We start from the raw sequence: 14,403 nt of genomic DNA, 5'->3' as shown, positions 1-14,403 counted from the left end.
CCTGAATGATGGTGGTTTGTGCCGTTCACTGTAAGTATTGGAACGCACCTAACTAGACAGGCTGACATTCAGATACAACAAACAACAGCAGTCAGCAATTCTTGTCGTTAGAAAAAATGGAAATGTAAAGTGAAGTGTTTGTTCAAGCAAAGCTCAAACAGCCTAAAAAGGAAACCGTCTGAGAGCATGCCATTCCCTTCCCCCAAAAGGACTTCAAAAGCCAGGGAACACAGAGCAGAAAGGAAGGGCCCCTGAAGGATGAGATTGCTGAGAAGGTGCGCTGTGGGCCCCGGCTCCTGCTGACCCAGGACTGTACCTCCAGAACGAAGATGAATGTGAAGACGACCGACATGGTGGCCAGAGGGACAGTCACGGGGTCCTCGACGTCCCACTGGAACAGAAACAGCATGCAGGTCTGCGTCCGCGTCCATCAGCTCGGGAACACTCGCCACCCCCCCTCCCGTCTGAACACCACTGCGAACTTTAATTTTTATAAACGCAGACTGCAACTGGGCATGGCTGCCTGAAGTGTTCTTGGACCCACCAATGAATAAACAGTTTCACTCCCAGGGTCTTTAAGGGTGCAATAAAGTACCTTGACGGACAGCAACACCGACTGAGCCAGGACCAGTAATGCGATTGTCCTCTTAAAAAATGGATGCTGGGTTATGTCGTACATCTTAGCTCTAAAACCATCATTATCTGAAACAGAAAGGTTTAGGCAAGGACCTTTTAGACATAGGTCACATTTACATTCTTGCCTTTCATTTTTCTTTAATGCTCATCTTAAAACCCATTACATTTTTTTTTTTTCCTCCTACAGGTCAATCTCTTGTAAAGTGTTTTGCAGGAACGGCTGGGTCTGAATATTTAAAACGATGGTGCATGAAGCCATCTGTATTGGAAGGAGAAGCGCATCATTCAATTTCTGTCAGTTTAATACATTTCACTCACGTGTTTAAAAGGCAAGCACAAATATATTTTATTTAAAAATTCATTTTTTCATTAAGGCTTATCCTAAGAGCACTGAAGCATGGCCTTTGGGTGGTTGATTTTAATAGCCTACGGAGAGATCTGTAGTTTGGAGCCTGTTTCTATGTTAACTTATGCAGAACCGCCTAGTGGCCTGGCGATTATTATTTTAATTGAAATCTTAGACTCCTGGGGAATCGTGAGCACTAGTGCCCAACATGAATAAAATCAGAGCATCTTTGATACCCGGGCGAGGTGGCAGATGAAGAGGCTGTGCGATCTTCAGTCGACTCTTCAAATCTTCCCATCTTCTCTGATCTACAGTCAGCAGAGCCGTCCCCTTAATAAACAAAGGAAAGCAGAGAGAGACCCTTTGTCATGCGCTCCACGCCAAGGACACTGCAAATGGGCTGCTGCTACTAACAGGACGGATGTGGGTTTAAGACAAAGACATTCTCCCAGTACCGCGGTGGCTGGATAAACATGGTCAGAATTCTCACACGTGTTCTTGAGAGGAATTCCAGAAAGGAACGGCTGTGGGATGAGAGAACATTCAGCAGCCTTCAGCTGGCATCTTTGAACATGTATGAGACTCAGGTTTGGGAAAAATCTAAAGAAGGTTTTCGACATGATTATATTTCCAAAAAGGGATACTTACTCTAACAGTGGTTAGCTCCCTTCCCTTCCGTCGGAGAAAATGCTGCAGCGACATGACAGCTTGTCTAAGCTTCTGCTTCTGGTTAAGGTTATCGTGTCTTTTGAGAAATCATTCTGATACATGCAATCGTGAGACTTTATTTTTCAGTGGTTTGAGGTCAGAGAATTTGCATCTTTAAGAAATTAGCACTGCGACAACCGACTAATGAGATCGGGTATTGTTATGTAATAGAGCACTTTATAACAATGCACATGAATTTATTATGTCACATTTCATTGCATTATATTATAAAGACAGAAGTATAATTGAAGAACCTCTGGAGGAGGGCATGGCAACCCACTCCAGTATTCTTGCCTAGAGAATCCCACGGAGAAAGGAGCCTGGCTGGCTGCAGTCTATAGAGTTGCAAAGAATTGGACATGACTGAAGCGACTGAGCATTCATGCATAATTTAAGAAACTGGGAAAAACACCTCCCCACTCCCAGTGTGACTTACCTGACACGGAGCTAACTGTGCCTGAGGGGTACCCTCCTCACTGCATTTGCAGACTTTTGCCACTTATGTATGCATAAATATATAAAAACGTGTTTGTTTTGAATTTTAAAAATTATGTAAATGGTATTCTACGTGTGGTAACTTATGCAGTTTTGTTTTTATCTTCATTGAACATTATGTTTTCCATACAACTAGATACTAGATCTGATTAGTGTCTGTCAACCACTCACACAGTATCCCACTGTATAAACCTGTCAGAAGTTATCATTTTAGGTTTACAGACTATAAAGAATGCTGCCATGAACACATGTGTACTGTCTCATGGTAAACGTCTTGTTCTGTGCTAAATCTCTAAGAGAGGAACTGCTGGGGTCTAGAAGTTTATGTATTTCCACATTTACCAAGGATTTCCAAAAGAGCAATAATCAACAACATTGGTTTCAACCCACAGGTGTTCCCATTTCCTTATATTCTGGCCCATACTTGACTTTATCAGATATTTTAATTTGGAAATTTGATGAGTGTGAAATGTATCTGATATAGCTTTAATATTAATGAAATGAAACATTTTAATATGTATAAATGGTGATTTCCATGTGTTCCTTTGAGAATTGCCTGTTCATATTCTTTGCTCATTTTTGTATTTGGATATTTACCTCTGATGCTTTGTAGAAATTCTTAGTATATCTTGGATATTAATCTTTTGTCAGGTATGTGAATTATAAATATTTTCTCAGCTTTATTTTTTAAAATTTTGCTTAATAGGTCTTTTATCATTCAGAAACTTTTCCTTTTAATATAATCTGACTTGTAAATTATTTTTCTATATGGATTTCACTTCGTGGTTAATGTCAAGAACTCTATAACTATGCCAGGGTCAAAAGCAGATTCTCCATGGTTTAAAAATGTTTAAATTTTGCTTCTCATAGTTGGGTCTTTCATTGATCTGGAATTTATTCTTGAGTATGCTGTAAGGTAAAAATCTCAGTTTCTGAGATCTAGACAATCACCCCAGCATCACTATGGGTAGTCTTATCTTCACTGCCGACTTGTGCTACTTCTGTTTCATACACACATGGGTCTCTGCTAGGGCTCTGTGTTCAATTCTGTAAGCCTAACTTTCTATCCCTGTAACAGTGACAACACTATTTTACTTACCATAGCTTGCTTTTCCACATTTTTGTTCATGCTTACCTCTGCACAAGGCTGATCAATCTAATTATTGTAACAAACCAGCTTTTACCATTCTTAGGCTTTTCTATAAGTTACTTTGGTTTCAATACCATTAATTTCTGTTCTTATTTCTGTTATTTTCTTCCTCTCATTTTCTTCTATCTCACTTTGTTACTCTGGTTATAATTTATTGATCTGTATATTTGGCACATTAATATTTGATATTTCTCTAACATGTACACATAAGCTATACATTTCCATCTAATTATTGATTTACATATACCTTGTGAGTTTTTATGTTATTTTTACAAACAATTTATCTAAATGCTTTGAGATTTTCTATCACAAAAAACTATTTCCTAAAAGGTTCACATAATTGAGAAATTTACATCTCTAATGAATTGATCATGTTTTTAATGTCTGTTATACAGTTTCTTCCATTTTCCCTTTTTCCTAAAGAGCCCGTCTGAGCTGACATCCACTCTCTGTTCTCTCAGGTCAAGAGGTTTCTTTCTTTCTTCCTTCTGAACATCAATACAACCAAGACCTCTGGTTATTCTGCTTACTTCAGCATTCCTCTAAGTTCAAGGGTTGCAATTAATTATGCACCTGCCTTCACTTACTGGACATTTTATGTTGCTTCATTTAAGTCGCTGAATTGGACCAAATTTGACTGCAATCAGATCTGCTCAGAGGGCCTGGGAAGGTGTTCTGGGCAAGCAGTCCCTAATCTCTGTCAACTGACTCATTAACTTCAGCCTGGGTTTTGGAATTCTCAGGGTCTGCTCCCTGGCATGGCTCAAAGGCATCTAAAAAGATCCATCATCCTCTTTGCATGTGATATTAAATGGAACACACGGTAGGGCTGAAAGAAACTCATTTATGAATGTGGGAACGTAAAACAGGGGGCTGGGCCGGATGATCTCTATTTTCTCTCTTTCTCTAAATTCCATGTTTCCATGAGCTGGAGTATCATTGGAGGCCAGAGAGGAGATTTTCAAGTGGTACCCTTTGAAAGGCGGAATGAAATGACATCCTCATTAGGCACACATCAAAGGTGGCAATTGGCTGAGTCGCTGATACCACACACGTGGAGAGCCTGGGAGGACGTGAATGAGACAGTCCCACGTGCAGCAATGCAAACCAAAGTGCCCTGATGTGAAGGCGTGCAAACTGGTCCTGGCTCTGAGTGATGAGGAACGGCCTGGTGTGAGGCAGGTGAGTCTAGCTTTAATTCAATGCACAGCAACGGGACATTTTCACACCCTTGAACCACAGGTAATGGGCTGACATGTAATGGGCCCCACTGCTGAATCCTGGCCCCATCGTCTACTCCTTCCAAACCCCTGCACGATGATTTCACCCCTGTAGTCTGCATTTTAGTTATGAGACATGCCCATGGAAAACCTCAGTGCATGAAAGGAAGATCCACCCTAATCGAACAGAGGGCGTCGCAGCGACGTCCAGAAGAATGACACGCAATGTTTCTCCCAAACTCTTTTTGCCAGGAAACTACACTTGCTGTCTTCCCTTTGTGAGCTCTTGTACTCCTCATTAGAGCTGCTAGGAACTCAGCAGGCATCCCAAACTCATAAAGGATGCAAAGTTTTATGTGAAATCAGACAAATCTTCCTTTTATCCTAGGAATTAGGATTTCGAAACTTCTACTGCAAGTCCCCACCCACACCCATCAAAACTCTGAGTTCACCTACTGAGTCACCAAGAAGCATCCAATTTACATTTTGTGAAAGTAATATTACCTGCAATCAGTGCCTCGTTTCAGCTATTGTATTTTAATAACTTTTCTCACAGCCTTTCAATTTGGACAATAGGAGATGAGCTTTTTCAGTCCTAGGCAAATTAATGACACCCTAACCAAAAGAGAAGATTTAGCAAGAGAATCTTGCTCTTAAATAACTGCCTGAAAAGCAGCAATGAGGTAGCTTGTAAAATAGTTATGGAGATTATTTACACCAGTCACATCACAGTTTAATGCGACTTCATGCAGGGTATGAAAAACAGGACTCAAAGTGAGCTGCTAGGAAAAAGTAAACCCTACGGAATTCAAACCAAGAATTCTTACCTTGTTTTCATTGAAATTAGCAATAACCACTCCGACAAAAAGGGTCAGTCCAATCATGCAACCCAGGAATACAAAAACATGAATATAGATTCCATGCATCTGTATAAATGACAAAAAAATACGGTTATCCATCAAAGCCAATGAAAGCAGCTGTGGTCGAGTTCAAAGGATTCCAGTGCGTGCTTACCGGCCCCACACGATGAATAATAACGTCCCTCACTTCCACCCAGCCTTTCAAGGACAGAACTTCAAACAATGCCAGCATCGCATTGCCCACGTTGTCAAAGTTAAAGTTCCGAGGATTTGCCCTGTGGGTCAGAAAGAGGAATGTTCCCGTGATATTCTGCTGAGAAGCACCCTGAGGCAGTATCTATAACTCTCTCCACTATTGGGTGCAAAGTGTACCTGGCACTTGGAAGGGAGGCTAGGTGATGTTCATTTACTAACTCATAACTGCATCAGCATGTTAGAATTTATTATGTACTTAATTATTAGGTAATGGGGAGGTGTTCTCAACCCAAAAGGACAAAACACTATGTGACTACTAGCTACAGAGGGTCTGCAGGGTTTCGGGCTGGTCCTGGTTATACCGGGGACTTGCAGGTTTGAACTTGTGCAGGAAAGCCTTACAAAGGGGCGCTGGAGTCTGGATGTGAATTTTGGAATAGTTTTACATTAGAAAACCTTTCTAAAGGCATAGATTACAAATGCTGCTGTTAGTACAGAAAGTGTAAAACGAGTTGAATTTGGCCACTTGATTTTATTCTGTGTCATCACCGGAGCAGCAAGCTGTGACCTAGTGATGCTTCAGGGGTCCTGGGGGTGATATGGAGCCTGTGGACTTTATCTCTCATTAACTGCGAGGGACTCAATGGACACTACTTATAGACCCCAGTGTTGTTTACACCCGCAGTTAACGTCTGATTTCTAAAACTATTTGGCCCCTCTATTCTGGGTGTGTGTGTGTGGGGAGGGTAGTGGTTCTGGTCAATGTCTCATTTTCTGTTTTTCTGACACGTTTACACTTTTCTCACTAATCTCTCTACTACACTGCAGCTCCCTCCCCCTATTCATTACAGGTCTTAGCCAACAGTTTTATTAACAGAAGAAAATTGTAGTGTTTTTTCCCCTTTTCTGAGGTTACTTTAAATCATTAAAATATTTAGACAACTACACGCTGGAAAATCCTGACTACCATCACATTTCCTGGATTTGATGAATTGAGCTCAGGATGACTGAATTGAGTAGACCTACTGAAGCCTAGCTAGACTATATTTTGATAATTTTTCTTTTTTGCTAGCACATTTATCAAAAGTTAACCTTCATAGGAGGCCAACACTCTTGGGGGAAACTGGTTTAGTATTTTTCTACCAGAGACAATCATGAGATATACTTTTATAAGTTTATTTTTTTTAATGCTAAATATGTGGGAATCTAAAAAGAAAACACAAAACTGAGACTGACATGTTTTTAAAGGTTTCGAGCTGATTGGTATATCAGCTTTTTTTCTATGTAGTAAAAAGAAAAACACCCCACTCAGAAATACACATTTTGGGATTCTGAAAATACAGGCATACTCTCTTGGATTTTTCCAACACTCTTTCCTTTTGGGGGTTTCAATTAAATTTAATATATTTTATAGCAGACAGGAGCTGTAAGGATTCTACAGATGCCAGAGTTTTCTTGAATAAGGATTTGAAAAAACAACAACAACAACAAAGTGAGTCAGCTCTCAGATCTGATGTCAAACTTTCTTACCCGTCCATTTTCTTTATGTAAGAAGTGCTTTCTAAGCTGAATTTGCAGCAACTGAAGCTACTTTTATATTTTAAACCTTTTAGAAGTTAGAATATGTTAAAATACACTTTTAGGCTAAAACAAGAAAAATAAAGTGGAAGATCATAGATTTAAATCACTGGAAGACTAAATAACATTTTAAAAGTCTCAGTTTCAATCATATAAGCTATCTGTTTATGCTGTGTTCCTGATACTAAAATTGGAAAGTTTGAGACCTCAGCAACAGAGGGCTTCAACAAATCCCAAGCACAATCCATTATTGTCAGTTTTCCTGTGGTCCTTTTATTTTCTTTCCTGGTTAATTTCTGAAAGATTATAATCCCCTGATGCTGGGAAAGATTGAGGGCAAGAGGAGAAGAGGTCAATAGAGGATGAGATGGTTGGATGGCATCATGGACTTAACAGACATGAGTTTGAGCAAACTCCAGGAGATAGTGAAGGACAGGGAAGCCTGGCGTGCTACAGTCCCCGGGGTTACAAGGAATCAGACACAATTTAGCGACTGAACAACAGCAAATCTTTGTCCATCCAATTCAGGAAATGAAGAACAGTTCTGACTCACAGTCTGGTCAGTTTTGTACCCCCTGGAGACAAATGCTCCAAGGATCTCAGGTCATGATAAGGAGAGTTGTTCTCTCCTGGGAAGATGGAGATGCCTTGGAGGAGAAGAATTTAGCCTCTGCCCTGGGATGTGAAGATGCAGCGAATGGTACCATTCAGAATGGTACCTGGTGTCTGACACATTTCTACCTTTTACTCTAAAGACATCCGAAACTTGCACTTCGTAGAATGCAGGCTTCTATTTTTGCCTTGCTCTTTGGTGATAGCCCTTTGAATTCACTCAGCCAGCAGCCATCTAACCTCTGCCTCCTCCCTCCCTCCCACCTGCCCGTGGCTCCTCCCCTTCCACGGGCCTAATTCCTTTCCACCCTTCAGGAGTGAACTGACTGTCTTCTCTTTTCGGTCCTTTCCTTGGTCCAGTCACAGTCCGGTTAGGTGCTCCTCCTGCCAGCGCCACCGCACCATTCGCCTCTCCTTACCCTAGGATCAAACACTGATACACCAGCCTTTTATCATCTCTAGCCTGATAATCAGCTAAAGAAACTGAAAACTTAAGCCTCAGGACCTCCCTGGCGGTGCCGTGGTTAAGAATCCGCCTGCCAGTGCGGGGGACACGGTTCGATCTCTGATCCGGGAAGACCCCACACGCCGCGGTGTAGCTGAGACCCTGCGCCACAGCTCCGGAAACCGCGTGCCTCGAGCCCCTGCTCCGCAGCGAGAGAAGTCCAGGCAGCGCAACTCGAGACAGCGCCCGCCGCAAGGAAAACCCAGCTCAGCCAAAAAGAACCAAATAAGCAATGAAAAAAACAAACAAAAACTTAAGCCTCGAGGCCCCTCCTTGGCCCAGGCCCTTTCTAAGATTCACGAAAGGCCGGGGCAGTGAGTTTGCATACTCAAACCTTTCTGTTAAATTTAACAAAGCCGTTTTACACTCTTTTTCTTAGAGAGCATACCCAAATTGTGGGAGGCTTAGACTCCACAGACATCTGATCTCTTTCTCCTAGAATATATCGCTGTGTGATCTGAAATTGCCTAGAGGTAAACTTCTGGTGAACTTCAGGTGAATTTATGGGCTTCTTTATGCAGCATTAAAACCTCACCATATTGTATTAAACTATTTTATTTCCTGTTCTCCACTAGACTTCAAGGTTTTAAGGGTCAGAGATCATAGCTTGTTCCCAGTGATAGCATAATACCTGGAGAAGAGTAAACAGTAAATACATTTGTTGCAAAACTGAGCAATTTGTTGACTTCTCTTTCATGGATTTTATTTTCCTAAATCCCAGATCTCTGCTTAAAACAAAATATACAATATTTATAATATATATGTTAATCCTTTTTACCAAGGTAATTTTTATCTCATCAAGTCTAAGTGATTCAGAAGAAGATGAATGTATTCATCTGAAGACAGAATGCAGAAACCAGACTGACTCCTGAATTAGCTACTGCATATTTATATCCTAATTATAATTATCAAAACATTCCTCTAGGCCAATTCTGAGATATAAGTTATTTTCTTAATCATAAATTAGCCAGTATAAAATTACAAAAATTTCAGCTGCTAGCTCTTGACGAGATTATTAATATGTGAAAACTTTAACGATTACAAGTTGACATTTATTTGATGAAAGATTTATATTTCGCTAAACCTCACCCAAGTTATTATATTCTGAACAAATGGGAAATAACTATTGTGATAATGTTCAAGAGATGTCTCTCTGTTTATGCTTTTAAAATGCCATTGAACTTGAAGTCCTTAATAGTAACTTGCATAAAACATTACATTTCATTTCGCTGATTTTAAAATCATAGAGAGCTGGTTTTATGGAGTAGGGTGAACACCACAGGGTACGAACAGAAATGGCTTACTCTCCTCCCAACACCACCTTCCAGTGTATTCTATTCCTTTCCTGACATCTTACATGCATGCTTGTTAAGTCACTTCAGTCATGTCTGACTCTGCGACCCCATGGACTGTAGCCCATCAGGCTCCTCTGTCCATGGGACTTTCCAGGGAAGAATACTCGAGTGGGTTGCCATTTCCTACTCCAGGAGGTCTTCCTGACCCAGGGATCAAATCCTCGACTCCTGCATTGGCAGGCAGGTTCTTTACCACTTGGGGAGATTCTAAAGATTTTTGGCCACTTTTCATTATATGATGAGCCTCAGTCTAAAATTCCTACTCCATTCAAACCTGGACCAGGATCCTAATCTCAGCAGCTCAAGCCTGACACGTAGTCTGAGGAAAGAAAAAGAAGGTCGGCCACTCTGGTCCACTCCTCCCATATGGTGACCACCTGGTTCTCACAAGACGGGTGGGATTAGCTGGACTTGGAGACATGGGGTCCCGTCTTGTGTATCTGACTCTGCTGGCCTCTGTACCTGGGCCCTTTCTTCTCAGCAGTCACTGTCCTTTCATGGAGCTCATTTTTGTGTTCCCAAGAAATATTCCACGTTTTAATCGTAAACCTGTCCTACGTACAGATGCTGGACGCATTTTGCTCTGGACGACCGGATAAAACATCTGAGTCACCCTTCCTGGCCGCCTGTCTCCCTCATCACCATCCCCAAACTCAGGAAGATTCCTTCTCAAGGCTTTTTTTTTTCCCCCAAATACAAACCAACCACCCCAGAGTCCACACCCCAACCACCTCCTGTATCCAGCTTTTGTACTCGGGGCCACCATCTGCCTGCCCTCATCACCCCACTGCTAGGGACCAGACCACTCTGGACGCATCTATGCCCCAGGCCCAGGTGTTACTAGTAGTAAAGAACCCGCCTGCCAATGCAGGAGACTCAGGAGACGGGTTCGACCTCTGGGTTGGGAGGAGGAAATGGCAACCCGCTCCAGTATTCTTGTCTGGAGAATCTCATGGACAGAGGAGCCTACACTCCATGGAGTGGCAAAGAGTCAGAGACACCTGAAGCAACTTAGCATGCATATATGCACGTCCCAGAACCCCTGAGACTATTCAAACCATCCATCCCTCAGCCTGCTCGCCCGGCCTCACATGTCCCTTCCCAGGGAAGCCACAATAAAGGCTCCCGGCCCCAGCTCTCCCCATCTCTCTGCCTGCTGATTCACCTGGTGCTTCCCCACGTGGTCCCCTGTGATGTCGTATGCACCGCCCCCCCTCCCCACCCAGGTACTATGAGTAGCAACCTATCTTTTCTTTTTCTTTTTGATGTGCATCATTTTCAAAGTCATTATTGAATTTGTTACCCTATTGTTTCTGCTTTAAGTTTTGGGTTTTTTTGGCCCCGAGGCAGGTGGGATTTTAGCTCCCCAATTAGGGATCGAGTCTGCACCCCCTGGACTGGCAAGCAGAGAGCCAACCCTTGGACCACCAGGGAAGTCCCCAAACTATCTTTTCAGGGGTAATTCTCTCTTGATCTGTTGCCTTTACTAATATCTCATATATTCTTTTTTTTTTAATGTAATGAATTTATTATGATGATGATTTTATTTGGGCTGGGCTAGGTCTGCCTTGCTGGGAGGCTTTTCGCCTGTTGTGGCAAGCAGGGTTCCTCTCCAGTTGCGGTGCCCGGGCTCCTCCCTGCAGTGGCTGCCCTTGCAGTGGAGCAGGGCCTCCAGGGCACGCGGGCTTCCCTGGCTGCAGCGTGTGGCCTCAGCAATTGTGACCAAGAAGGCTCAGGCCAGGTGGCCCTCGGCAGGGATGACATGGCCCTCCAGAAATACCAGACTACCCTGTCCTGCCAGCTGGCGAGAAGCAGCTTGCCCACAAGAGCCTCTCTTCTTGCCGTGCCAATCTCTGATAGCAGCTGGTCCTCCCAGGGGTGCTCACTCGACCTGGGCGGGGAGCACCCTCCAGCTTTCCCCACGGTGATGGGAGTGGAGGCCACGGTACTCTCTGCTGTTGACTTCATTCACTACCACGACACCATCTTTGCGTGCAGTGTTTTCTTTTACAGAAGCTGGGTGATGGACGTGGATAATGTTTTAGTAAGGTCTCCTGGGATTGAGCTAGTTGGTCTTTTTAAAAATGTTAGAATACTTTATCTTCTAGTGACCTCAGCCTTGAGACTTTAGCCAAAATTCCAAAACAGCAGGAAAAAAAAAAAACTGATGTCCTGATATAAATAAATTATTTAAGGTATAATAATGAGTTTTAATCTCACAACAAAGTAAACATTTTGTGCTTCTTTAATTTTTTATGGTAATGTAAATTAGACGGCTTTTCTAGTTAACACTGGGATAAAGATATTCCCATGTGCTATATACTTCTCTACCAAAGCTCAAGCCTTATATCTAAAATCAATCTCTTTTACCATAGTTCTTTGGTATTAGAAAAACCCAATATAAATTGTATTGAGTTGTTTATGAAAGTGAATTTCATGTTATAGGAATGCCAAAGCAGGTAGTGATGAGTCCTAAGGGAACAACTGTGTGAAACGCTACTCCTTTTAAAGAGTTTTGACATTTAGTAGAGAACATCAATTGGACAAAAGCAGAGCAGTTGCTGTGGTTCACTCATTATTCTAAGAGGTAAAAATGAAATAAAGAGAAAACAGATAAGGATTTAAAAGGACAAACGAGGTTGACAGAGCCCTCAGTGCATCAGTGAAGCAGATTGAGAGATTCCATTCACAGTCGTTAGGAAAATGGATGAGAACGAAGGGACCAGGTCCCTCTGGCTTTGATGTAGATGCTCTGAAAACTTATTTAAAAAAAAAAAAAATTTATTTTTAGAGAGATACAATCGTGTTACTGATTATTCCCTTCCAGGGTTTCAATAACAAAACCCTTCAAAGTAAATGGGTTTTAAAATTGAACTCGCTATATGATTCAGGCTTCTCCACAACTGTTATGAGAACATCACATCTTCCTTAAAGACATGAAATCAGGATGACCTTAGTTTTGATTTGATTAAAATTATTAAACATTTAAAAATTGGTTTAATTAAAAATCAATATCTGAACAAGTTTGATAGAAAATCTTTATTCTTTGAAGCCTCACTAATTTTTAAAATTTTAATTTATTAATTTTTATTGAAGTGAAGTTGATTTATAGCATTGTGTGAGTTTCAGGTGTAAAGCAAAGTGATTCATATATATATATATATATAGCATATATATTCTCTATATTTTATATATAATTTTATATATAACATTTCATATATATTCTTTATATAATTCTACCTGTAATATATTCTATATATTCTCTATGTAATTTGCTCTATAATATATTCTATATATAATTCACTCTATAATATATGCTATATATAAATCTCTCTATATAGAATATATATATTTTTTCAGATTTTTTTCTATTATAGCTATTATAAGATATTGAATATAGTTCCCAGTGCTCTACAGCAGGTCCTTGCTATTTATCTATTTTATATATAGTAGCGTGTTTCTGTTAATTCCAAACTTCTAATTTATCCCTTCCTCCCTTTTCCCCTTTGGTAACCATAAGCTGGTTTTCTGTGCCTGTGAGCTTATTCCTAGTTTGTAAATAAGTTCATTTGTATTATTCATTTAGATTCTACAGTTAAGTGATATCACATGTTATTTGTCTTTCTCTGTCTGACTTATTTTGCTTAGTACGATAACCTCTAGGTTCATCCACGTTGCTGCCAATGGCATTATTTCCTTCTTTTTTACAAGCCTCACTAATTTTTAAAGCCATGTGAATTCAGATACATGCTTTAAGGTATTAGATACTGCAGTGATATTTCATTAGTTTCATGAAGCAACCTGGGATTAGTGTATTACTCATTCCCTTATTTATTTTATTCTAGTTTTGCATCCTACTGTAATCCAGGGCTTTGCCTTGCATTACTTTTAAGTAACTCTAGCAGATAGTTTCATGTCATATTATGCTGCTTTAAAACCTTATACTATCAGTTCAGTTCAGTTCAGTCACTCAGTTGTGTCCGACTCTTTGTGACCCCATGAATCGCAGCACCCAGGCCTCCCTGTCCATCACCAACTCCCGGAGTCCACCCAAACCCATGTACATTGTGTCGGTGATGCCATCCAACCATCTCATCCTCTGTCGTCCCCTTCTCCTCCTGCCCTCAATCCCTCCCAGCATCAGGGTCTTTTCCAATGAGCCAACTCTTCGCATGAGGTGGCCAAAGTACTGGAGTTTCAGCTTCAGCATCAGTCCTTCCAACGAACACACAGGACTGATCTCCTTTAGGATGGACTGGCTGGATCTCCTTGCAGTCCAAGGGACTCTCAAGAGTCTTCTCCATAGATACCTTTACATAACATGGATGGACCAACAAGGCATTATGCTAAGTGAATGTATCAGACAGAGAAATACAAATACTGCATACTATTACTTATATATGGACTCCAAAAAAGCAAAGCAAAATAAAACCATGACGAAAGTCATAGAAAAAAGAGATCAGACTCATGACTACCAGAGGCAGGGATGGCTGGGCGGGGCAGGGAGTGGAGGAAGGTGGGCAGAGGTACAAACTTCCAGTTTTAAGGTGAATAAATACTAGGGATGTAATGTACAACATTAGGACTATAGTTAATACTGCTGTATGATACACAGGAAAGCTCAAGAGACTAGATCCTGATTTCTCGTCACAAAGAGAATTTTTTTTTTCTTTCTAATGGGTCTATATGAGATGAAAAGTAAAGTGAAAGTGAAAGTGAAAGTTGCTCAGTCGTGTCTGACTC

The 14,403-nt window shown here is 41.2% G+C and overlaps 1 protein-coding gene across 4 annotated transcripts in view; it reads right to left on the bottom strand.

Moving 5' to 3' along the window:
* NALCN (sodium leak channel, non-selective) overlaps positions 1 to 14,403 on the bottom strand; it is a 294,668-nt gene that overhangs the window by 23,187 nt on the left and 257,078 nt on the right. For all 4 annotated transcript variants that reach the window (XM_043477974.1, XM_043477976.1, XM_043477975.1 and 1 more), the window contains 5 exons: positions 5,570 to 5,690; positions 5,383 to 5,481; positions 1,219 to 1,312; positions 596 to 702; positions 317 to 391 (listed from right to left, as the gene is read on the bottom strand). In XM_043477974.1, coding sequence (XP_043333909.1) covers positions 317 to 391; positions 596 to 702; positions 1,219 to 1,312; positions 5,383 to 5,481; positions 5,570 to 5,690 — 496 coding nt within the window. The remainder of the gene's footprint in view (positions 1 to 316; positions 392 to 595; positions 703 to 1,218; positions 1,313 to 5,382; positions 5,482 to 5,569; positions 5,691 to 14,403) is intronic.

Source organism: Cervus canadensis, chromosome 9 (genome assembly GCF_019320065.1).
Source record: "Cervus canadensis isolate Bull #8, Minnesota chromosome 9, ASM1932006v1, whole genome shotgun sequence".
NCBI classification, from domain to species: Eukaryota; Metazoa; Chordata; class Mammalia; order Artiodactyla; family Cervidae; genus Cervus; species Cervus canadensis.
This window is presented reverse-complemented; position numbering and strand designations above follow the sequence as displayed.